At 37.9% G+C, this 23,526-nt stretch overlaps 2 protein-coding genes and 1 non-coding gene across 4 annotated transcripts; 2 read left to right on the forward strand and 1 right to left on the reverse strand.

Annotated features, from left to right (window-relative positions):
• The first annotated feature begins 614 nt into the window (after positions 1-614).
• On the forward strand, positions 615-687 carry TRNAE-CUC. The gene has a single exon. It is a non-coding gene; the product is annotated as a tRNA-Glu (tRNA).
• Positions 688-747: 60 nt separating this feature from the next.
• On the reverse strand, positions 748-9,555 carry LOC122087390 (protein BREAST CANCER SUSCEPTIBILITY 1 homolog). Its single transcript, XM_042656500.1, has 14 exons — positions 9,383-9,555; positions 8,942-8,995; positions 8,717-8,787; positions 7,746-7,859; positions 5,476-5,972; positions 4,835-4,945; positions 3,613-4,677; positions 3,386-3,486; positions 2,413-2,599; positions 2,176-2,276; positions 1,898-2,024; positions 1,651-1,816; positions 1,426-1,544; positions 748-1,206 (listed from the first exon to the last, which is right to left on the reverse strand). Exons 1-14 carry the CDS (start codon positions 9,436-9,438, stop codon positions 862-864), a joined length of 3,114 nt encoding a protein of 1,037 aa, XP_042512434.1. The 5' UTR covers positions 9,439-9,555; the 3' UTR covers positions 748-861.
• A 2,691-nt stretch (positions 9,556-12,246) lies between these two features.
• Positions 12,247-21,798, forward strand: LOC122085767 (disease resistance protein RPV1-like). 2 transcript variants are annotated; one of them, XM_042654343.1, is made up of 5 exons: positions 12,247-13,001; positions 14,726-15,854; positions 16,130-16,438; positions 19,505-20,770; positions 20,871-21,798. In XM_042654343.1, exons 1-5 carry the CDS (start codon positions 12,505-12,507, stop codon positions 21,408-21,410), a joined length of 3,741 nt encoding a protein of 1,246 aa, XP_042510277.1. In that variant the 5' UTR covers positions 12,247-12,504; the 3' UTR covers positions 21,411-21,798. The 2 variants fall into 2 exon arrangements, with proteins under 2 accessions (XP_042510277.1, XP_042510278.1); XM_042654344.1 differs by lacking the exon at positions 12,247-13,001 and adding an exon at positions 13,203-13,794.
• Positions 21,799-23,526: the final 1,728 nt, after the last annotated feature.

Raw genomic sequence — 23,526 nt, forward strand, 5'->3', positions numbered from 1 at the left:
GATCCAAAGAAGAAGGTTTCTTCAAATTATCAAGCACTGGTAATTTCATCATCAGATCTTCCATGTGAAGAGGTTGGAAATCCCGAGTCTTTGATGACTTGGTGGCCAAATTCACAGCAATCAAGAAGAACGCTCTTGAGGGCTCAGGAGGAGGTTTAGAGGTTAATTGCTAGTGTCATTTTCTTCATTTGAATGTGATGTGGCAACAATTGTTGGACAAGTAGGACTGTAGGACATTGTCTAAATTACTTGGATCAAATTTTGGAGCCAAATTAATTATCTACCTTTTCACCTAATACAATTTCCTCGTAAATTTTGCTTTTCTATTTGTTTTATGGGCAAAAGAACACCACCCTGCTGGCGTAGGTATACCCTAGCACATGGTTCAATGGAAAAGGGCATGGGAGCTTCTTTAATGCTAGGGCAACATGATCTTTCTACACATGTTGTGTCTAGGCATGTACCTATGCCCCCAGGTAGCATTCTTCCTTGTTTTATATCACCTATTCCAAAAACTGTTTCTTTCCGTAGATTTATAAAATTTAAGTCCAGGGAGGCCAAACTAAATGAGAAGCTTAAGTCATATTCTAAGGTTCTTTACGTTATATCAACCTTCCGTTGTAGTCTAGTTGGTTAGGATACTCGGCTCTCACCCGAGAGACCCGGGTTCAAGTCCCGGCAACGGAAATTTTTTTTTTTCTTTCTAGAAAAAGAACCACAAGAGTCCATCGACTCCAACCAGATATAGATTCTATAAAAATCGGATATCATATAAAATTCTTGAGAAGAATTGAGTATGAGAATAGTTTACATGATATTCATATACATAACACAGACTAGCCCAAGAACTAAAATCAAGTATCATGCAAGGCTCTGCAACTTACAGGCAGCAATAGAGTCCAAAACCCATGAATTGCTCACCACTTTGGCTCCAGCTGAATTTGCCAAAACCTCTGCATCAACCCTTCTACGATTGCAGATCTCAGTCTTGTTTACAGTATCACACTTATCTAGTAGTTCAAGGCTGTATATTATGAAAGTCGATTTTGAAGATTCAGACAATAGTCCTCCCTGGTCTTTTGAAATGGGTTTTCTCTGTAGAACAGTTCCTCCAGCTGCAACAACTAGATCTTGGAGATATCCTTTGTATGAAGGTGTAAATTCTCCCATTAAATAAAATGTGAACCCATTGAAAAGCTTCTGTTGCTGCATAACAAATCAAATGTAGAAGGGAATTGGAATATGAGCAGCAACCACAGAAGAAATTAGTCAAGGAACTTGTGTACAAAAATACTGTCATTTTTTCATCCAATTTTGGGTTTTTTGAAGCTTGAAAGTTGTTTTTTGCAACAGTTATTGCAATAGAAAGAACTGAATTCTAGACTCAGATCTATAACGGTAATTTCTCTACGAGAAGATAGATACCTTGTTAAGTAGCCGCAGCCTTCCTAACCGAGGACCATCCCTGATTCCATGGATGTCCACACTGATTTCATATTGAACCTCATTAACAGGTCCCAATGTGTCCATGCAAGCCTTAATCCCTGCATACAAAATATCTGTTATATGAACTAAAAGGCTAACTCTTTCAAAACATATAAATAGAATGGTAAGATTGACAAATCTGTGTAAAGAAAAGATGCTGCTTACAGTCAATCTTCATTATCCATTTTCCCTCCAAGACACCTATCAAAAATTTTAAAGTTCTCCTGCAAGCTCCAGTCTCATCCGTAGATGCAATGACATGGGTGATGCTGGAACACCATGTCTTAGTCACCGAAATACCAGCCAATTTTGCAAACTCAGAGACAGTTTCCTGTAGTTCCTATTGTTAATATTTTTCTTAATGACTCTTCAGTGTCCCATCCAAGGTTCTACTCAAGTTGTTTTGAATTACCTTCTCTGCTCCAGCAAGGGCTGAGCAGCAAAGAACCCATTTGTTAGAAGATCCAGAATGCTTCCATTGCTGGCTACCAGTCAAGCCATGTTTAACTGGTACTTTGGTTTTACAAGCATGGGATTCTCTGTACATTTCAATTGGATACAACCATAAAAGATGAATAAATATCATCCTGGAAGCTAATACTAAATTTCAGGCATGCTTCAAGATTATAATTGACAAAAACAAATATAAAAAAATAATAATAATAATAAAAGGAGAATATCCAAACACACCCTTTTGGAATAGACCTCTTTCTGCTTTTCTCTTGAGGTCCAGAAGTTTCACAAGGCAATTTAGAAGAAGTATGAAGAGGGCATAGAATCACAAAGTTCTCCTGTTGGAGGAAATATGTGCCTTTCAGTACAATACTATTGATCTATAAATATCAGTACAACACTATTTTTTAAAAGGGAGTAAGAATCCTTTTTAAAATAAATACAAGTCCGTATTCTCAATCAAACTGAACTTACAGCATCCCATCGACATTGTGGAACTAACTTTGCACAAGGAACATGAAAGCTCTTGCGGCAGCTTTTCTCATAACACCCAAGAGCAGCACCTTTGATCCCACAACAACTGCATGTAATCCTTCTACTTCTTGCTAATTCAGTTTCAAGGTTGACAGCAGTATCATCTTCAAAATACACATTAGGTGCCCTGTAATTAAATTTTGAAGAGATTATAAATTTTGAAATGAATTGGAATAACATGTGGAAATTGTTGCTAAAACCAATCCCCCAGCCCTAAAATAGTTTACTCAATCCAATCAAATACACAGTCAGAATATCCTGAATCACAGATATTTAAAAAATGTAAGACATTTTTCATTACAGAAGAATTTAAAATATATATATATATATATATATTGCATACATTCATTCTACCATATGTTTTAAATGTATGAATTGTTGAGGATGATATGTAATGCCCAACATCTATGTTGACTAGGGTAGACTATCAGCAATTTATGAATGAATACACTCATAAGGTAGACCACATTGAGGCAGTCTTAATTCCTAACCTAGATAAAAATAACTTGACTCAATTAATATTGCAGCTTTGGAAATATACCAGCCAATTGAATCAGTTTGAACCTGAATAAAATAACATCACATTCTGATCCAAAACAAAATCATATTTGATCCTAGCCCAACAATGTGGAGAAAACTGGATAGCTTTCACCAAGAGATCAAAACCAACTATTTGAATTTACCGCCAGCTTTTTCAAGCTTTTGGCTTGCTGGATCAAAATAAAGGGTTGGACCGGTTTGGCCAAAAACTTGCCATTTTGACAGTTCAGCGGCCAGTCTTGCCTTCAAAACTATCACTAAATCACAATTCAACCAAGTCAAATGTTCACCCTTGAGGCTGTCCATAAAATTGAGCACGATCACAAAATTGACGATTCAGAATTTTCTGTCTTTCATGTGAAGTATTTCATACCATTCAGTGCAGTTCTTGTGTGAATGAATAACATTATATCCCCCATCATAATCTGAAGCAACTGGCTTGCCTCTAAAGTAGTGCATCATCTCTCCTGAAGCCTGTAATTTTATTTATATATTAACTTCCAATCATTTAGGAAATAATAATCTAAAGGCTATACCTTTGGGGAAAGAAAGAAATAAAGAAAATTTAAGAAATAATAATTATAATGAAGTTGAGAATACCTCTGAATCTTGAGAAGACCGGCAGAAAGCACACTGAATTTGATTAGGTACATTCTCACATTTACGCAGAAACCCATTATTAACCACAGCAAGAACCTTTGCATTTTCTAATTTTCTGTGAGCTTTAACCTCAAGATTTTCTTTAAGGTGTTCAATGCTTTCAGTCTTCTTTGTAGCATTCTTGTTAGAATTGTTTATAACTTCATCAACTGACCCATCCTTTGACTTAGCATCAGGAGAGTTATTCAATCTGTCCTTCCTTCTCTTTGCCCTCATTTTAGCCATTGTGCCAGTTTTCTCACCCAAATCAAGATTCTCACTATTATTAGCCTTCAAACAAGAGGATAGGGGCAATTGGTTACACATATTTTCATATTCTCGATTTGCGTTCATAGGAATTTCATTAAACACCCTGGCAATTGCATCATCAACTCTTTGGCATTTTGTTCTTTTAGGATGCTTTTTCTGATGATGAGCATCAGCAACCTCACCGCCTTTCCCAGCTTTACACCTTGAAATTAAATTTTCATCATTTCTAGCCCCCTCACCAGAGGAAACAGCCAACTCTGCACCCATATTGTCACCTTCTTGATTCCTGATTTTTGGCACTTTTGCTTGAACTGATTCTGTAGAAACATCTACTGCTTTTCGTAGAACAGTAGCAATTGAACTGGTCTTTTTGCCCCTCCTAATGTTTTGTCTCACAAATTTTAGAGCATCATCATTAATGTCACACCTATTCCCTTCATTCAAATTTTCCATCTCGCTTGAATCAATAGGCACTTCTCCAAGATCTCCATCTAATGATAGTTTAAGACGCTTCCTTTGGGATCTTCCGTTGATTCTTTTAGCCCTTTCTCTGGATTTCTTTTTTACCTTTGAGGACTCGGCACTTTTATTTGTTGGGGGTACAGAGTTAGACAAATCTCCGTTTCCATTTTCAGTTCCGGCACTAATACTTCTCAAATTTTCTGAAATGGTTCTGCCACCATGAGATGTAGTGCAAGCATGCAAAGTTGCATCAACTTCCTCTTGAATAACACAAAGTTCATCTTTATTTATTTCCTGCACATCATTTATTATCAAATAAATAGCAGCAGAGCTAATTTAAAAGGCAAAAAATGAGATTAACCATGGATCCCTAGGTGGCATATTGACATAGTTTAAAAATATATATATATATATATATATATCATCGAATTCACATAATCAAATGCAATACCTGTTTCTTAATTGGTGTTGAACAAAGTTCAGGAGAGCAAGCTCTTTGTGTCCACTCAAACATCTCACTTTCAAAAGCGTCTACGCCTTTGAATCCACTATGCACTTCTCCCTTCAAAAAGTTAAAAAAAATATATATATATATATATATATATCATTTGCAAAGATAAAAGAATAAAAAGGGGTGGGGGGAAGAATTTGATAATTTACCCTGATTGAAGTGTGTAAGACTGTAAGCAATCTTCATGTTGGCTCAGAATGAACACGATAAACAGAAAGTTGCAAGGGGAAGGGAATGTTATAGAGTGACACAAATCCAGTTTACAGAATGTTAAAGATGGTAGAGTTCTAAAATAAATCAGAAAGGCTAGGGGTCAGCTTAGAATATTTTTATCCTATGCAAGCTAGTAGAGGGAGGTTATCCCATTATACAACTGAACTTCCATATGTACTGGTTTAAAACAAGCTAGTCAAACCACCAAACCTATCAGTAGGTTTTGGAGTGTATTCTCAGTTTGTGCACCTGATTAAACACCTACACCAAAAGCAGTATTTGACACAACCAAGTCAACTAAACCAGCTCTATGGATGAGCTCAACTTTCGAGACATCTGTGAGTTTGTGACTGTAACTGAATACTTACATTGACTGTCATTGTAGTGGCAGTGTCATCATCTGAATCCTTTAGATCGCTAAAACAAGGAGCCTTTTGTGGTGTATCCATGACAATGTCACCCTCAGTGTGCTGACTGCAAAACTTATCTGTGTCATCATCTTCGTGATTTCTTTCCTTTAGCCAGAAGAAAGGAGACAATATGGGCTCCTCCACTTCTTTAGAAATAGGATTCTTGTTTGGTAGGAATGAACTGTCCTGTGGCTCTTCAACAGATTTACCAAATCCTGCATCTGATCTTTTGGGCCTTGTTGGGGTCTCAGACACAGGATAATGTGGCACTTGTACCCTTTTCTTGGCTGGAAATGAAGGTTTTTCCAGGTGAAGACCAGGAATCTTTTCATTGGTTTTCACATATTCTGTATTTTTCCCTTTGAATTTTCCCTCTTTCTTGTTTTCTTTACATGAATTTTCACCAATCTCTGGATTACCCAAATCACTCTTATCTTTACCCTGGGTCTGCACATCTTTCAGCAACAAACAAATAAAAAACAATAGCACACATAAGATGAGGTTGAGATGTATTTCCTTGCAAAATGAATTGTGAAATTCACACATATCTACAAATGATATGATATGGTTCTGGGATTACAAAACTAACTTAATTCATAGCACAACCAAATCCATGTAATATAGACTTTGAGTGAAACACCAAAAGAGTTAATATGAAAATATGAATTTTGGGATGCCAACAGTGGAAGAATAATGTACCTTCCTAACTATTATAACTAAATCTGTTTCTTGCAAGCATTTGCCTATGTATGACTATAATATGGTTTCCACCTAATGCAAATATGTATTACGTATAAAGTATGCCCTTTTATACAGGAAATGTTTACTTTCCTCCCTTTCTCGCAAAAAAAATTCTCCTTCTTAAAGAAAAACTTCCGTAAGTGTTCAGCAGTGCCAACATGCATGTCAATGTCCGACACATGCAGACATGGTCAATAATGACAAATAAATGTGTCCTTGTTATACAGGTTTATGGCATAAATATCCCATTGACAACCAAAATATCTGCTTTATATATTTTCCAATGGATACAATTACATAAACAATTCATGCACTTAGGAAATATATGGATTGGACTAAGTAAGATAGTTTTCCAAGCGTTTCATAGGCAGCAAGGATAGGCCTTGATGCCCGAGGCAGTTAGTTGCCTTGTGTACAGAGGCACCGAAACCTAGTCAACTAAACATACTTGGATATGGAAAAGACGCCTGAAATATAGAAACATACCTAGAAATTACTAAATTAGAATATGGAAAATAACCAATATGGCACCCACCTCAGGCACCTTGGCCTTGAAATGGTGTTGACAGTTATGTTAGGTATAGAATTACAAACCATTCCTTAGAAAAGCTATGGGCCTGGACAGACATTCTCCATCGTGAGTTTGTACCTAAAAAGGCATTTCAATAACTTGGATTTTAATTATGCCCCTTCAATTATGCCGCAAACATTTTATTGGAATTCCCAAATCTGACATCTAATTTCCTGAACCAGAATCAGCATTTCATTTACTCCCAGACTGTTCATCACTTTTACTTCCGAACAGAGCTGCAGAAGCAACCGCTATTATCATCTGAGTAATGCCATTGAAAAAAAGAAGACCAAATGGGGCTTTAGGGACATGTTATAGGTGACTTCCAAATAGGCAAGTGCCTAGTCACGGTGATGTACACATAGGAAATCATTTTGGTAAGGTTACAACACAACCAATAAAATATTAAAATGTATGTATGAGCTCTTCTTGTTCTGTTGTGATGTTGATATATATTCATTACCATGTACTAATATCCATCATTTTTTAATTCATTATTTTAACAGAAAAAAGGCAAAACCAAGTCATGTTGATGCTCTTTCACTTAATTTTTTCTTTTCTCAGTACACAACAAATACATGTACCATATGCATTTCTTGGAAAATATCGATCATCAAATACATCAAAAACTGAAAATGAAGCAAAGAACAATGTTATGATTTCTGGGAAAAGACAGTCAAGTAATTAAAAAAAAAAACATATTTACATCTATGGCTTTCTTTTCCTCATTAAGATGTAATAGTGTGAGAGGGAATGGGAGGTCTAGCCCAAAGCTTGGCCTGTTTAGTAGATGCTTAGGTAAAGCATAGGCCTCAGATTCCCATACGCTGTTTTCTGTACAAGATTATTTGATGCCTGACAGTTCTACAGCTTCAATGAAGCCACTGCATTTCAGTTGAATGTTTCTTAGTCTTACCAGATATGTTGGTTGCTGCTGCAGTCTGGGTGGTGAATATGTTGATTCCTGAAGCAACTTCCATGCTTTTGTAAATGTTTACCAAGTTATCCATGTGAGGAGCAGGTCGAACCTCTGCAGCCAGAACAGCTAATTAAAATAGGAGGGAAAGCAACAGCATCCATACAGTTGAGAAATGTGCAAAAGCCACATAAAAACCATATCAACCAATGTACATAATTCCTCATGAGAAATTCTACCAACCAACTTTCTGTTAGATATAGGTTCTGGAATAGAAGTAAAACAAGCAAAAGCAAATCAGATTCTTGGTTTTTGTATACCTTTTTGAGACATTAGGGAGCACAATAGTAGACTAAGGCTATAGAGGCATATAAAAGTTAGAGTATGCATGGATATTTAATCTGTATTTATTAAGTATGGGTCAGTCAGGTTTCATGAGGGATGGTTCTACCAACAAAACTCAGTTAAGAAAATGAAAGGATATTTCTAACCTTCCACCTCTTGGGCTTTCCACTTTATTTTAAAAAACAAAGTACATCTATTAATTTTCTAAAGTGCTATTTGGAGCCTCTTCTCTCTGCCCCCAAAGTCCCCTTATTTTAAGGGACCCATAACTATGGAAAGCTGATTCGCTTACTGCTCCAAAATTGACTACGAAAGTCAAACTCAGAACCAAAAAAGAAAGACAATCTTCTATTTGTTGATAAGGTATCACAGTTTGGTAAACATATGTATTTTCCAAACCACCAAACTCAAGATAATTGTCTGATCCCTTTGCACTCCCAAACCATCAGCCTCAACAAATCTATGCAGTATACAAATAAATTTCGAGAAATATATGCTGAAGACTATCACTTTACATAAATGAAAGAAAGGAACTCATGCCAATTATAAAAACTGTTTATATTATCAATACCATCTGATTTCATATTTCATTTTCCCCTTGTGAATAAGATTGTCAGTCCACATACCTCTCCGCTGAAATGGAACTTTACAAACCGGGCAGGTTGATCCTGACTTCATGGATTTCAAAATACATGAACTGCAAAGAACAGAATCACAAAAATATAAACAATGACCTATCGTATTTCATTTAAAAAAAACAAAAAACAAAAAAAACAAAAAAACAACAAAACAAAACAAAAAAACAAAAACAAATACCACAAAAGCATATTTATTGAATCAGCAGAGCTTACTTGCAGAACACATGATTGCAGGTGAGTGAAACCGCTGAATTCAGCAAGCTCAAGCTGCAAAACCGGGTATTACATAAAATCAGATTCTAAACCAAATTCTTCTCTTTAGACAATCGATTTTCTTCAACATAAAGCACAGGCAAGAGGGACTTCGAGGTCTACATATAGTTCTCCAGAAAAGGGTGATAAAAATGAACAATAGAATATAAGAAACCAACATCTCGAACCCAGTAAACGTTTAGCCAAGATTTCAGATATCCATGGCTTTTTAAATTGATTGAAATCTCAGACCATAAAAAAAAGCGCTTTTGTATAGAAATTACTGTCGAACCCGGAAAGATAAAGGAAAATGGAAGATTCAGACATCATATACGGTTTCCCGAGAGAAAGAAGTCTTACTACCCATGAAAGATGATTGAGAGTTCAAAACGCAGAGATTACCATATGGGGCATTTGAGTTCTCTTCCCATCTTTTCCAGGTGAGCAATATCCGCCATTGTAGAGACCTTCCTCTGCTGCTTTTCCAATCGAAAGATAAAAAGTAAAACTTCGCGACGGACACTAAGAGAAGACAAGATCTTAAACGAAGACCAGGAATAAAAACAAAGACAGACTGATGAGATAATGAGAGTAATAAGTATGGACGGGGAGACCAAAAGCAAACATAAATGGCGCGGGAATTTGATTTCAAATGACCAAATCGTAACAAAATTTAAAAAGTAACGCGGGAAACTCTTTTTTTTTTTTTTCCAAATTTCGCGGTTCCTACCTCCGGCTTTTTTATTTTATCCAAACCGATCACCTGTCAATGTTGGGCAAATTGCTTTCCCTATATTAACCCTATAATTACCCAAATTCTCCTACTCGAAAATTCTTTTCCAATTCCCCAATTAAAGTAGAATCTCACCATTTCCCACCTATAATTCAAAATCCCTAAATTAGCAATGTTCCGCCACCTCCAGCAGTTCCCCCTCTATATCTCCCCCACACTACCCCACCCCCACTGGCATTTTAAAAAATGTACCATGAATGTAGTTGATGATGTACATATATTTCTTTTTGGTTAATTTACTTTTTATTTTCATATTAAAAACGATGTACCTGTTCCATACTTGCGTGATGTTATTAAAAACGATGTATTCATATATTTCTACCGAACAAAATTGAGGACTATCTCTAAAATGTGTCATGTAACTCATGTCGTTTCTAGAATATAAAGTTATAAGAAATTTGATGAGGATAAAAATACCACCAACCAATGTAAAGAGGAAGAGCGATCGTCGATCATCCCTTAAGAGGAAGAGCAACTGTAGGTATCCCTTAAGAGGAAGAGTAATCGTAGGTCATCCCTGAAGAGGAAGATCGATCGTAGGTCATCCCTGAAGAGGAAGATCGACCGTAGATCATCCTTGAAGATGAAGAGTGATAGTCGATCATTTCTTAATCGAAAGAGAGATAGTCGGTCATCTTCGAGGACGAAAAGTAATTGTCGGTCATCCCTAAAGAGGAAGAGCAATCGTAGGTCATCCCTGAAGAGGAAGAGCGACCGTAGGTCATCCCAAAATAGTGATCATAGCTCATCCTTGAAGAGTGACCGTAGCTCATCCCTAAAGAGCAGCCAAGTGACCAAGCGATCGAGCAACTGAGCAACCGAATGGCCAATCAAACGAACTATCAAGTGACAACGATCAAGTGGCTGAGCTACTAGCAACCGAGCGACTATGCTACCAACGGTCAGAGAATCCTAAAACAATAAATTTCCTCCATAAGGGGATCCACTACTAGCTCAGCGAGTCTTATTGCGAGCTCAATAGAATATTATCATTTGAAGCACACAAAAAGCTCTCTCTAAGAGACCCACCTGGATACAAATCCAAACCAACACAAGGAAACAATCTATCCATGAGATCCATCCAACTATGGACTCTCTAAATAAGGAACCAGTTTCCTAATGAGATTCTCCCAAGAGATCTCATGCCGAGAATAAACTACTTGCCAAAACGTGACTCTCCATATCCACCTCTCTTCCACCATTACCTATAAATACCAAAGTAAACCCATAAAAAGGGGATGAAAACTTTTTCATTATTAATGGAACAACTGTTTGTAGAGAGACATAACTTAGGCATTGGAGAGTCTCTCACCATATCAGTTTGTTGCTCACTCTCTTGTGTTTGTTCCTCTGTGCAGAACATGAAAGCAACCCATGATGATTTATTGCCGCAACAGACTGGCACCATTCATGGGAACACATTAAAAAGCTACAAAATCGACATCTCATGAAGCAAGGATGAACGAGCCATGAGACTGGCCACAAAGATAGTTGAAGAAGTGACCGTGGCCTACCACCATTGTTATCCTCCCTTGCAGATGAATAACAACCCATTTTTAAAGACCCGAATAAGGTGATTGGCATGATGATCACCCCTTTTGTTACAATGAGACATGAATAGTAGGGACGAGATCCAATCGAGCATAATGGATAAGCAAATACCTCATCCATGAGATTTAAAAGGATAAATCTACCGATAAGCAACAAGAAGACCGACCACCATGTGTCGATAAATCCAAAGAAAATAACTTAAGACCGTAAGGCAAGAAGACTAACCCATCAGTCGGTAACAAGAAGACCTTACGATTGGGTTCCCACCAACAGCTACCGTTGCCCACCACTAACCGCAAGCCTAAACTACAACCCTCCCCCACAAAGAGAAATCAACCATCCTCTAGCACCTGCAACCTTCTCTTACTTTCACCGGGGAGTTGCAATGGTGAGCCTTCCTGGAAATTTTAGTCTTCTTCTTCACCTTCACCACTGCAAACGATGGCTTTGGGTTTTTTTTAAGTTAATGCCTTTAAGATTAAGTTAATCATATGAACTTCATAAAATTCAGTTGAATAACTCATGGGGGTAAACTGATATTTTTATTTATTTTTTTATTCAATCACTTACAGTAGACTAGGCTTAACGCTATTAGGTTTTGTGGGGATTAATGAAATAATAAGAAAAAAAAATTATGTTTGTTTGACTAACAATAAAAAGGAAAAAGGAAAATTTTTTTTCCTTATTTTTTCTCATCTTTTAGCTAAGACTTTTTTTTTTATTGGATACTAAACAGAATGTGAATTTCTTAAATCAATAAAATAATACAATTTTTATAATAATTTTATTTTTAAAAAATTATCTCACAGAATGATATCAACCAATCGGGCCATTATACAAGGCGTCGAAGTAATTTCCCCATTCCACAATGATTTTCCTTACTTTCATTTTATGCTTCACCAAATTTTTTTTTTCTTGACGGACACCAAAGTACCGAACCTACAGAAGACTCGGTTGGAATTTCAAGTTTTCAACCACACTTGCCAGTCGGCACGCGCTGGCCGAAGAAAATTCTTTGTTCGAATTTAAAAAATCACTGATGAATTTTTTCGCACGGCGCCGTGAAAAAGTCTCATCCAGGCGATTAGAAAAACTGAGTTTTCTTCCGAGTAAACTGTGCGGAGAGAAAGAGACTTACAGCAAAATAAAGTAAGTCTGCTAGTCACCTTCATTCAGATCAATGGCGATTGCTCCGTTTTCATTGTCCTCTTCATCTGCCACCTTTGGATGGACTTACGAAGTCTTCTTGAGCTTCAGAGGTGAAGACACTCGAAAGACTTTCACAGATCACCTCCGTGCGGCTCTTTTCAGGGAAGGGATAGATACATTCACTGATGAGCAAATGCAAAGAGGAGAAGAAATCTCTGGAAAGCTCATGAGCGGGATCGAGAAATCAAGAATCGCCATTGTCGTTTTCTCGAGGAATTATGCTTCTTCGAGATGGTGCCTTGACGAACTTGTGAAGATCATGGAATGCAGGCAATTGTTGGGCCAAAAGGTCATTCCTGTTTTCCTCGAAGATGCTGATCCTGCGGACGTACGACACCAGAGGGGGAGTTTTGGAGAGCCGTTTGGAAGGCATGAAGAGCGTTTCGGGCGAGCAACGGTGGATAGATGGAGGAAAGCTTTGACACAAGCAGCCGACCTCTCGGGATTGAACCTCAAAGATACTAACGGGTACTGTTCTCTTCCTACATTCATAATTTACTTTGTCATGCACCCATCATGCCAAAGAACAGCTGGTGGTTCTTATTAATCCTGTAGATTTCCAGGCAGAATAGGAATTCGCTGCAAGATGGAACGAATGGAGAGGATCTTTTTCCGGAGAGAGTTGGGAGATGAACGGGAGTGAGTTTTGTTTTCTTCTCTCTTCTAGGATTTTGAATCAGGGGAGCTTTTCATAGCCGACTGAAATGGGGATTTCTGACCCAGAACGGCACTTGATCTTCACCACTGCTGTTAGCGCTTTAAGAATATCAACCCGAATACGGCAGCGGAGGTAAGCTTGTCGGCTTCCATCCCTAGGGGCTTCTATAAGCTGGGTTGCTATCAGAGAGCCAACTTTCCTTGAGAGCTGCCTGCTCAGTTGAGGGCTGAGGATTTCAGGGGGGATTCCATGAAACCGTGTCTAGAAATCCTGGAACTGGAATAGCCACTGTCCGGATTCATTCCATCGTTCAAGGACTAGAAGATTTCCAGATACGGACCATGGACTTCCACCGAGAACGTTTTCCACCTCTAGAGGGTGACGGAAAACAAAGAGAAAGCGGTGTGAATCCATTTGTGTAATGTTAACTCCCTGGGTTAACAACAACTACCTGGCGTTGTCGGTGAGCTGTAGCATGCGAAAACTCACCAGGAGGTCTCGAGTTCGAGTCTCCTGGCTGTTACCTACTTCAATGTCAGGATGTGCACGAAGATCTGAGGATAGGATGGTGCGTAGGGAGAGTGGAAGTCGATACTATTTGAGGTATATGTTGATGATATAATAATAATTGGTAATGATGATACCAAAATCTCCAAGTTGAAATCTCAGTTCGCCAAGGAGTTTGAGGTCAAGGATTTGGGACCTCTCAGATACTTCTTGGGAATAGAGGTAGCAAGGTCTAGTAGATGTATCTTTATCTCCTAGAGGGAGTATGTTCCAGATCTTCTCAGTGGGACTGGTATGCTTGGGTATAAATCTGTTGATTCCCCAATTGAGGTCAACCACATTCACTAGACTCTACTGTGATAATAAGGCAGCAATCCGTATAGCTTATAATCCCTTCTAGCATGACAAGACTAAGCATATTAAGATTGATACGTGACTTCATCAAAGAGAAGCTTGAGCAAGGCTTGATTTCCATTCCATTTGTCACTTCCGAAAATCAGTCAGCTGATGTTTTCACTAAAGGTTTAAATTATAAGGTATTTCATCCTATTATACGCAAGTTGGGCATGAGAGACATCTATGCACCAACTTGAAGGGAAGTGCTAAAAGTAAAGGTTATGACTAGATTGTCTAGATTCGTTGTATACTGGGATAATGTCTATGACTCATCCTTCCCTAGCTTTCCTTTTGTAATTGGTTGTAATCCCAAATTTACTCTAGTCATTCTAGACAAGACAAATCATTTTCTTATTCTCATTTCTTAACTGTTTTGTTTTTTCAACATATACATCTGCCTAGCTTGACAAATGGATATGTGGAATCACCTAATTAGCATCTCTGATTTTGAATTTATAGTTTTAGTTACTTCTATTATGACTACTAATCTAAGACCTATTTTCTGCCACCTCTTTTATGATCACAATCAATTAACCGGTTTTTTTTTGGGGGGTGGTGGTGGTGTGGCGATTTTTACCTATTTAGTTAACTGGCTAATATGCTCTGCTTTTTTCTGAAATTGTTTTTTCAGGTATGAAGCAAAGCTGGTTCAATATGTAGTCAAGGAAGTTCTAATTGAGTTAAGTAACACCCAAGTTGGAAATCATCTTGTTGTGATAGAAATGCGTGTACAGAGCATTCTAAGATTGTTACAGCAAGATTCCAAAGGAATAGCCGTCAAGTTTGTTTTGATATATGGGGTTGTTGGAATTGGCAAGACAACTATAGCAAGGGCTGTCTGGGACCAAATTGGTAAGACAACTATGTTTGAATGCCACAGCTTTCTTGAGGATATTCAACAGTCCTTACAAAAATCCAGAGACATAGTTCGTTTGCAAGAACAACTTCTATCTGACATCTTGGGAGGAAAAATACACGATGAGTTTAGTGATGAGTGTGATGGGGTACGTATGATTAAAGACATTTTACACCAAAAGAAGGTGCTCCTTGTTCTAGATAATGTAGACTGTATGTCTGAACTAAATGGATTAGCTATTGCAGAATGCGTGTTTGGTATGGGGAGTATGATCATAGTTACATCCAGAAATCATGAGGATTTTGTATCTTGGTTTCAACAGAACAGACTTTTACGGAGGGGCTTCATTGCTTTCTCATGCAAGCTTAATGAATTAGGATTTAATGAATCGCTTCAACTCTTCTGTATAAATGCCTTTGGGAGTAAATATCCTCCAAGAGATCTTATGAAACTTGCAAAGAAGATGGTACTTGCAACTGGGGGCCTACCCTTGGCTCTTGAAGAATTGGGTTCCTCCTTATCTAAAAAGACACCAACACAATGGATGAGTACCTTAGAGAATTTGAAAGAAAGCCCTAGCAAAGAATTGATGAGGCGGTTCAAAATAATCTTCAATGGACTAAATTATGAACAGAAGGAAATATTTCTTGACATTGCTTGTTTCATCATTGGGTATCCTCTGGAATACGCATTTTGGATATTCACACATTATTACAACAATGAAATCAAGATTCTAATTCAGAAGTCTCTTGTAAAGATCGGTAAGAACAAGGAGCTTACGATGGATAATCTAGTACAGAACATGGGTAGAGAAATTGTCTACAAAGAAAGCCCAAATGATCCTGGAAACCGTAGTAGGTTATGGAAGTACGAAGAAGTCATGGATGTCTTGGCAGAGCACAAGGTAAATAATTAAATTAATTGTATTTATTACTGATACTTGTAGGTTGCGTACATTTGCCCCTCCCAGACCCTGCGGTAGCGGGAGCCTTGTGCACTGGCTTGCTCTCTCTCTCTCACTTGTAAGGATGATATGTTTGCAAACAAAGTTAATTTGTTGGTTCACAGAGCACAGAGTAGGTGGATTGTAAAAGAAAGCCATTCTATGTGTCTCTTGCCTAAATTAATTTGTTTGCTATTTTTATGTGCAATTAGTAACTTAAAGATGTCTCTTCGCAGCGAGCAGCAAATGTTAGAGGGCTCTCTGTTAGATTTGAAGAAGCCACATCACTACCCAATATTCATAATACTGAAGCACTTAGTGTGAGTACCAAAGCATTGAAAAGAATGTCTCAATTAGAACTGCTCCGGATTGATAATGCAAAGCTTGTAGGTTGCATCAGTGATCTTCCTCCAAACCTTAGATGGTTTTGTTGGCAGGGATGCCCCTTGGAATATGTACCACTTTCTTACTTTCCAGATCATATCACTGTGCTTGACTTGTCAAATAGCCATGTGAAGGAATTTGACAATTGGCAACCAACCCAGGTACTTTGAATCATTCTGCTTTTCTTTTCCTTTTCACAATTTACTATTTTCATAATAACTATGCCTTTCTAACTAACCAGGTCGAGTTCATCAAACAATCTAGTGGTAGCTATCCATACCCTTCCTTGAATGAGGAAGATATCATATGAAAATAAAATTAATTTTTAAAGGGAGAAATGTGACCCTCCCCCCGGTATGCTCTCTAGTGGGATACCCATGTGCACTCCACCATTGGAGGGCGTAGCGAACATGACTGGTTACCTTCCATTCGCCCATTTTTAAATTATATTTCTATGAAAACTTTATATTAAAGACCTTAATGTTAATTCCAATTTGAATTTAAACTCTATTTATATAGATAAAATGACATATAATAGTATTATAGTAAGATTTTTCCTGGAATTTTTGAAGTTTAATTATAAGCTTTGTGGTAATTTAGGAATTTCATAGCAACAAACATGTTCCATGTGTAAATTACTATTTTTAAAACATATAAACCTTAGCATAGTATTAGCTTAGGGATGATTTGAATTTTTCATAGTGAATGACCAGAAGTTTTCTTAATGAATGACCAATCTCATTGCTACCTTTAATACTATAGATAAAGTACATAAATGTCTGTTAAATTTTCACATTTTATTCTCAAAGCATTCTTTTTTTTTTTGGTAAAAATTCCCAAAGCATTCATTCTTCAACTTAGTAGATGTGTATTAACCCTAAGGGATAGCCGAGTGGGCAAGGGGTCTTTACCTCAGGGAGCATGTGGTTCTGAGTTCGACTCCTCTAACCTTCTTGGGGCCACTCACACAGGGTGTTTAGTGTTTTTCATTGCTTTTAATGAAATTTAACTAGGAAGCAAAGGTAAAAGGATAGGCTAAGTGGTAATAATAGGGTAAAGGAGGGTATTTTGGCAACTGGGTGACAAAATTAAAGCAGAAAAAGAAATCGTGGGGAAGAAGGTGTCTTCTTTAACCTCACGACAAGAAGAGGGAGGCGGAGGACCAGGAGGAGTTTCAGAGGAGATATCTCCTTCGATATTTATCGATTAGGGCTGAAATTGCATGCGTAGGATCGCATCTCCCAGCTCTATTAAACCCTCCAAAACAAAAACCCAACAGATCAGGTGTTACTTCAATACAAAGCTTCTGAAATCACAAGGGTGGCAGGTGCAGATCTGGATAGGGTTGCAGATTAATCTCTCACAGCAGGGATCACTTCAGGCCTGAGATTCAAGGATTAGAGTCGCCCCTCAATGATGAACTAACACCCAAAAGCTTATGAAGAAAAAATATGAGATGAGGGAGATCTATCGATTCCTATGGGTCACCAAAATCCACTTCAAAACAGGGCAGCAGGAAATATCGTGATACACCCCAGCAAAAACAGTAAAGAAGTAGCCACCGATTGATGGGGAAGGGGGAGGAGATATTTCAGAGGGGTAGAGAAAGAGAGAGAGAGAGAGAAGAGAATCGATTTAGGAAGGGAAGAAGAAAGAAGAAGAAGATCAAAGGAGGGAGGGATATGCAAGCCTCACGGCAGCCATGATCTCAACCATTGATTCAGTCAGTCATTCAATTCTTCAATTCCAAAACAGAAATCTCCGTCGGAGTTATATCAATATAGGCAATCAAAGTGTAACAATGGAAACTAACCTAAATTAGAAACTGAAATCTAAATAAAAATTAAAATTCTCAACTAACTTGACCACACGCTACACTAAACAAATCAAAGTACTAGATTAATCCCAAATCTTCCCACACCGAACTGCATCAGTGTGAAAACTGTGAGAGGTCACAGTAGGATGTTCCCAATTTTTATTGGGTTTCATCAAGGTTCTGCTTTAAGCCCTTATCTGTTTAACCTTATTATGGACGACTTAACCAAGAACATCCAAGGGGATGTTCCATGGTATATAATTTTGGCGATGATATTGTCCTCGTGGATGAGACAGTAACAAGGATTAATGATAAGTTGGAGTTATGGAGATCTGCCCTAGAGTCACGAGGTCTTAAGATTAGTAGAACGAGAACGGAGTATATGATGTGTAACTTTAGTCACATAAGGACGGATAATGAAATGGTGAAACTTGAGGAGAGAGGTTCCGCAAAGCCATTGTTTTAGATATATGGGGTCAATCATAAACATGGAAGGGGATAGACAATGTTTCTTATAGAATTAAAGTAGGATGGATGAAGTGAAGAGGGGCATCTGGAGTGTTATGTGATTGACGTATTCCTTTAAAGCCTAAAGGAAAATGCTACAGGACTGTGGTAAGACCGGCTATGATGTATGAGGCGGAATGTTGGGCAGTCAAGAAGAGTAACATGGATATGCTGAGTGTAGCAGCGATGAGGATGTTGAGATGAATGTGTGGAAAAACTAGGAGAGAGAGAATAAGGAATAACCAGGCTAGAGATGATTTGGGAGTAACCCCGATTCAAGACAAGTTCCGGGAATGTCACTTAAAGTGGTATGGGCATGTACAACAGAGACCTAGGGATCCCCCAGTGAAGAGGAGTGACCAAATCTAGATGGAAGGAGCAAAAAGGGGTAGGGGTAGGTCTAAAATGACTATAGAGGATGTTGTAAGAAAAGACATGCAGAGGCTAGGTCTCGACTCTAGTATGACCTCAAGCAAGCTGTTTGGAGGGCAAAGATCTATTGTTACCGGTTGATTGTTGATGGGATGTTCCTGTGGTGTTGTTTTGTTGCTTTCTTTTTCTTTGTTCCTTCTTTATGTTTCCTTTTATGCAGATCTATATAGCCGACCCTATTTAGTTGGGAAAAGGCTAAGTTGTTGTTGTTGTTTTAGATATCGCATTTTGATAGGTTAGACCTATGACAAGAATAAAACATTTAAAACATAATTATGAGATACAAAAGATTACAAAAAAGTTCCATACAATCATAAGTACCTTGCTTAAACAATAAGCAACTTGTTTAAAATCAAGAAAAGGACAAAATGGTAATTTCATTGGTTAGACCAAAACCTGAAATAAGACAAATTGCTTTTAGAAGTAGTAGAATTAGTTTCTTATAGTCTTACTAATACCTTTTGCTTCACAGTCTTTGTTGAATTTGAGAGTACTTGACCTTGGAGGATGTCACCACCTAATTAGAACCCCGGACTTCTCAGGGTTACAAGGGTTACGGAGATTGATTCTTCAAAATTGTGCAGAACTGGTTGAGGTTCACGAATCTATTGGGAATCTCGATTGTTTGCAGTTCTTGAATTTGGGATACTGCAAGAATCTTCCGCGTCTTCCAACAAGTATTTGCGAACTGAGATCACTTGAAATTCTAATTCTTTCAAACTGCTCAAAATTGAGAGAGTTGCCTTTAAAGATGGGCAGTGTGAAGTACTTACGAGAGCTTCTTGTTGATGGAACTGCGATCGAACAACTACCATTTTTAGTTGAATCTTTTAAAAGCCTTGAAGTACTAATGGCAACAATGAGCAAATTGACCCGTTTACCTCACTCAATTTTTTATTTGGAATCTCTAGTCACCCTTATATTGGATGGGACTGACATCGATGCACTACCTTTTTCAGTTGGATCACTGTCAAAATTGAAGAGCTTATCATTGCATCAGTGTACATTACTAAAAAGCATTCCAACTTCAGTTGGGAAAATGGAATCGTTGGTTGAGCTTAACTTGGAAGGTACAGCAATCAGAGAAATACCCGACTTCCCTGTGCACATAAGCAAAATTGAGAAGCTAAAAATTGGAGCTTGTAGATTATTGAAAAAGTTACCTGATTCCATTGGCAATTTGAAAAATCTACGAGTGCTTCACATTGATGGATCTGCAGTAACAAACTTACCGGATGGCGTTGGATCCTTGGAGCATTTGGAGGATCTAGATATTTCATCTTGTGAGATGCTTGTGAAGCTTCCAGCTTCAATGGAAAGGATGAGATATCTGAAATGTTTTAACATGTCAGGAACTGGGATTGTTAAATTAACACAAGATTTTGGAATGCTTTCATGCCTTGTGTGGTTGAATCTGGGGAACAATAATTTCAGTGACCTTCCTGATGATTTCAGTGGCTTATCTTCTCTCAAAGAACTTTATTTGCAGAATTGTATAATCCTTCAGTCTCTTCCAAAGCTTCCCTCCAGCTTAATTGTCTTAGATGCTGCAAATTGTATTTCCTTGGTAAGGGTACCAGACATTTCGCACCTGGAATACCTGGAAAAGTTATGCCTCAACAACTGCTGGAAGCTTTCTGAGATGGAAGGCCTCATTGGATTGCCATCATTGAGACTCTTGTTCATGCATGGATGTAGCACTAGTCTTGGTGATTCTTTCGGGAACAAACTTGTGCAGGTGATCTCTCTCTCTTTCTCTCTCCCCCTGTGCTTGTGTGCGCTTAAGCATCTTAATATCAGCTCAGTTAGTTAATAAGTCATCTTTCTTTCTCTCACAGGATATGTACGAACATATAGAACATCTCACTCTTCCTGGGGGTGCAATCCCCGACCGATTTAAAGATATGAGGAAGCATATATTAAAAAGGCGGGTTGGCTATTTTGAAATGGAGGGAGCTTGCCTTCCCAGTCCTGGCTTTGAGATCACTGGACTTATTCTCTGGGTGGTTTTTGAGTACCGCCCTTTCGGAAGAAATGACATTGTGTGGCTTGAAAAAATTGGCATTTGTATGGAAACAGGGGAGGACAAGGTTCCACAGAAGAGACTGGAAATTAAAGTGAAAATACAGGAGCCAGAGGTTTCACGAAAGGCTTTCGATATTGAAGTCACCCCTGGAGCTCTTCGAAGTGTATTCGCCTTTTGCCATATCCGTGATGATGAGATCCTTTCAATGTTGGAAAATGGAAGTGGAATAAACATTAATGTTGGAGACTATGCCATCTCTTCAATGATGTGTTGGAGCAGATGGGTCCCCAGTGAAAGAACATCAAGACGAAACCTGAACTTCCATAAACAGGATCTCAATTGGACCACTTGAGATGCTGCATGTGCCGAATAATGATTTGGGATTCATTCCATGGTAGCTTCAATCTTCTGTTATGGAGATTGATAGTGCATTGTCCAAGTTTCAATCTATTTCTTCACATCTGGATGTTATGACTTGAACTGTGGCTCATAGCATGGCATCAAAAGCTACGAAGTTGAGAAGAAATTAGCTAAGGATAAACAATACACCAGCACTGGTTGCATCAAATCCTTTTGGTGAGAATACTTCTTGCTAATTCAATTTTAAGATTGACAGGAGCAGCATCTTCAAAATTACATTACCCTGTATGAATTTTTTTGAGATTATATACATTTCATGCTGATATATTATAACCAAAGCTGGAAAACTTGTGAGCTAAAATCAGTTCCCACATCTGAAATAATTGACTCAAGCTGATCAAATGTATGCACCAACAGATTGATGAAGTTGGATATTAGCATGTGAAATACATTTTTCCCAGAAAGGAAGTTTAAGGAACAATAGAAAGCATAAGTGGAGGAACAAAACTATCTAAAGTGGGGATATTTCTTGAACATACCTGGACTCAGCATATCTTTGTCCAAATAAAAATACACCCATAACAACCATGGTTTGTGCATCGAATTGAACACCTACATCAAGGAATGACACAATCAAGAAAACTGGCTCGATTATGAATGAGTTTCACTTTCGAGTCATCTAATTTCTGGATCTAATTGAATACTTCCAGCATCCATTATTGTGGTAGGGGCCTTGTCATTTTTCTTCAGCACCTAAAAAGGATCCTTTTCTGGGGTATCTATTACTTGATCACCTTCATTATGCTGATAATAAAAACTCTCCACATTCTCATCCCCATAATTTTTTTTCCCTTAATCAGAAGAACGGTGTCAAAACCCAGGTTGAGGAGCCCCCATTGGGTCTTTACTAAAATAGAAACTGGTCCAATGTGTTGTCTAATTAAAAGCAACAGTAGCCTCTGTTAATTTGTCAAACTAGTGTTTCAGGCCTCTTTGCACACTCCAAGAGCCCCTAGGTTAGCTGACCCTGGAGTATTATGCTAAGTTGACTGACTTTAATGCTCTAAAATTCACTAGGATATGTCAAACTCAATGTTCAAAAGGAGGACCTTCCAATTTCATGATCAGGAACACAGAAAATAAGAAAAGAAACTAAAGTTCTTTTTTTTTTGGGGGGGGGGTGTGTGTGGTGGGGTGGAGCGAATCGGCAGATAGAAAAAACCAGGACAAAGCAGAATTTGAATCTGGTTCTTGTTTTTGTTTTCTTATGACATGTTGCCACATTCGCTTCTGTAATCTCCTGGGTTTAGTAATCAGGTACAAAATTATAATAAACCATTTGACCCCCATTGTACTCCCAAATGGTCTGGTATGAGAAGTCATAAGAAAGAGTACATTACATCAGTTCTAATCTGTGAATTTAATCATCAACCTTATATGCTGAAGACTCGCACTAAATGTCCATAGGCACTTATTATTTTATAACAAGAAGGAATTTATGTAAACTGGTCAAAATTGTGTATCATATCAATGTGGCCGGATTTCATAGTTCATACCCTGCATGAATCCATCAATGTGCATGCCCCTCTGCTGGAAAGGAACATCACAAGCTTGGGTAGCTTATTTGATGAGTTTCGAAGCAGGGGATGGTCATAATGTACGCAGCCTTAACTCCGCTTCGTGGAGAGACTGTTTCCCGACTCAAACAAAAATACAAATAGACAAGCGATGAGCTTAAATATTTTATTAAAGTAAAATAAAATGAAATAAAAAACATACAAAATCAACCGACCTTACTTGCAGAACGCAAGATTGCACATGAGTGAAAATTCTGAATTCAGCAAGCTCAATCTCAAGCTGTATTACAGAAAATCAGATACTCTACCATTTCTTCTCTTAAGACTAGCCTTTTGCTTTAACTTATGTACAGATCAGCTCAAATTCAGTTTCCCAGGGAAGCAACAGATCCATAACCGGATGAAGCAATTGAACAGAAGAGGATATCTAAACAACTGACTATAAGCCTTAAGGCAAGATTTCATATCGTGTTTTTGAAATGAAGATTGATGAAATCAGATGAAACATAATGAGCACGGATTCAAAACTCT

The sequence above is a fragment of the Macadamia integrifolia genome, chromosome 8, assembly GCF_013358625.1.
Source record: "Macadamia integrifolia cultivar HAES 741 chromosome 8, SCU_Mint_v3, whole genome shotgun sequence".
Classification (NCBI taxonomy): domain Eukaryota; kingdom Viridiplantae; phylum Streptophyta; class Magnoliopsida; order Proteales; family Proteaceae; genus Macadamia; species Macadamia integrifolia.

Excerpts from the sequence above, each read along its gene's own strand:
- LOC122087390 (XM_042656500.1), bottom strand. The coding sequence starts at position 9,438 with ATGGCGGATATTGCTCACCTGGAAAAGATGGGAAGAGAACTCAAATGC. Across the intron at positions 4,946-5,475 it reads CCACTACAATGACAGTCAAT|GGAGAAGTGCATAGTGGATT; the intron begins GTAAGTATTCAG and ends AACTTTTTGAAG. Across the intron at positions 2,025-2,175 it reads AAGAGGTCTATTCCAAAAGG|AGAATCCCATGCTTGTAAAA; the intron begins GTGTGTTTGGAT and ends TGAAATGTACAG.
- LOC122085767 (XM_042654343.1), top strand. The coding sequence starts at position 12,505 with ATGGCGATTGCTCCGTTTTCATTGTCCTCTTCATCTGCCACCTTTGGA. Across the intron at positions 16,439-19,504 it reads ACAATTGGCAACCAACCCAG|TCTTTGTTGAATTTGAGAGT; the intron begins GTACTTTGAATC and ends TTTGCTTCACAG. Across the intron at positions 20,771-20,870 it reads TCGGGAACAAACTTGTGCAG|GATATGTACGAACATATAGA; the intron begins GTGATCTCTCTC and ends TTTCTCTCACAG.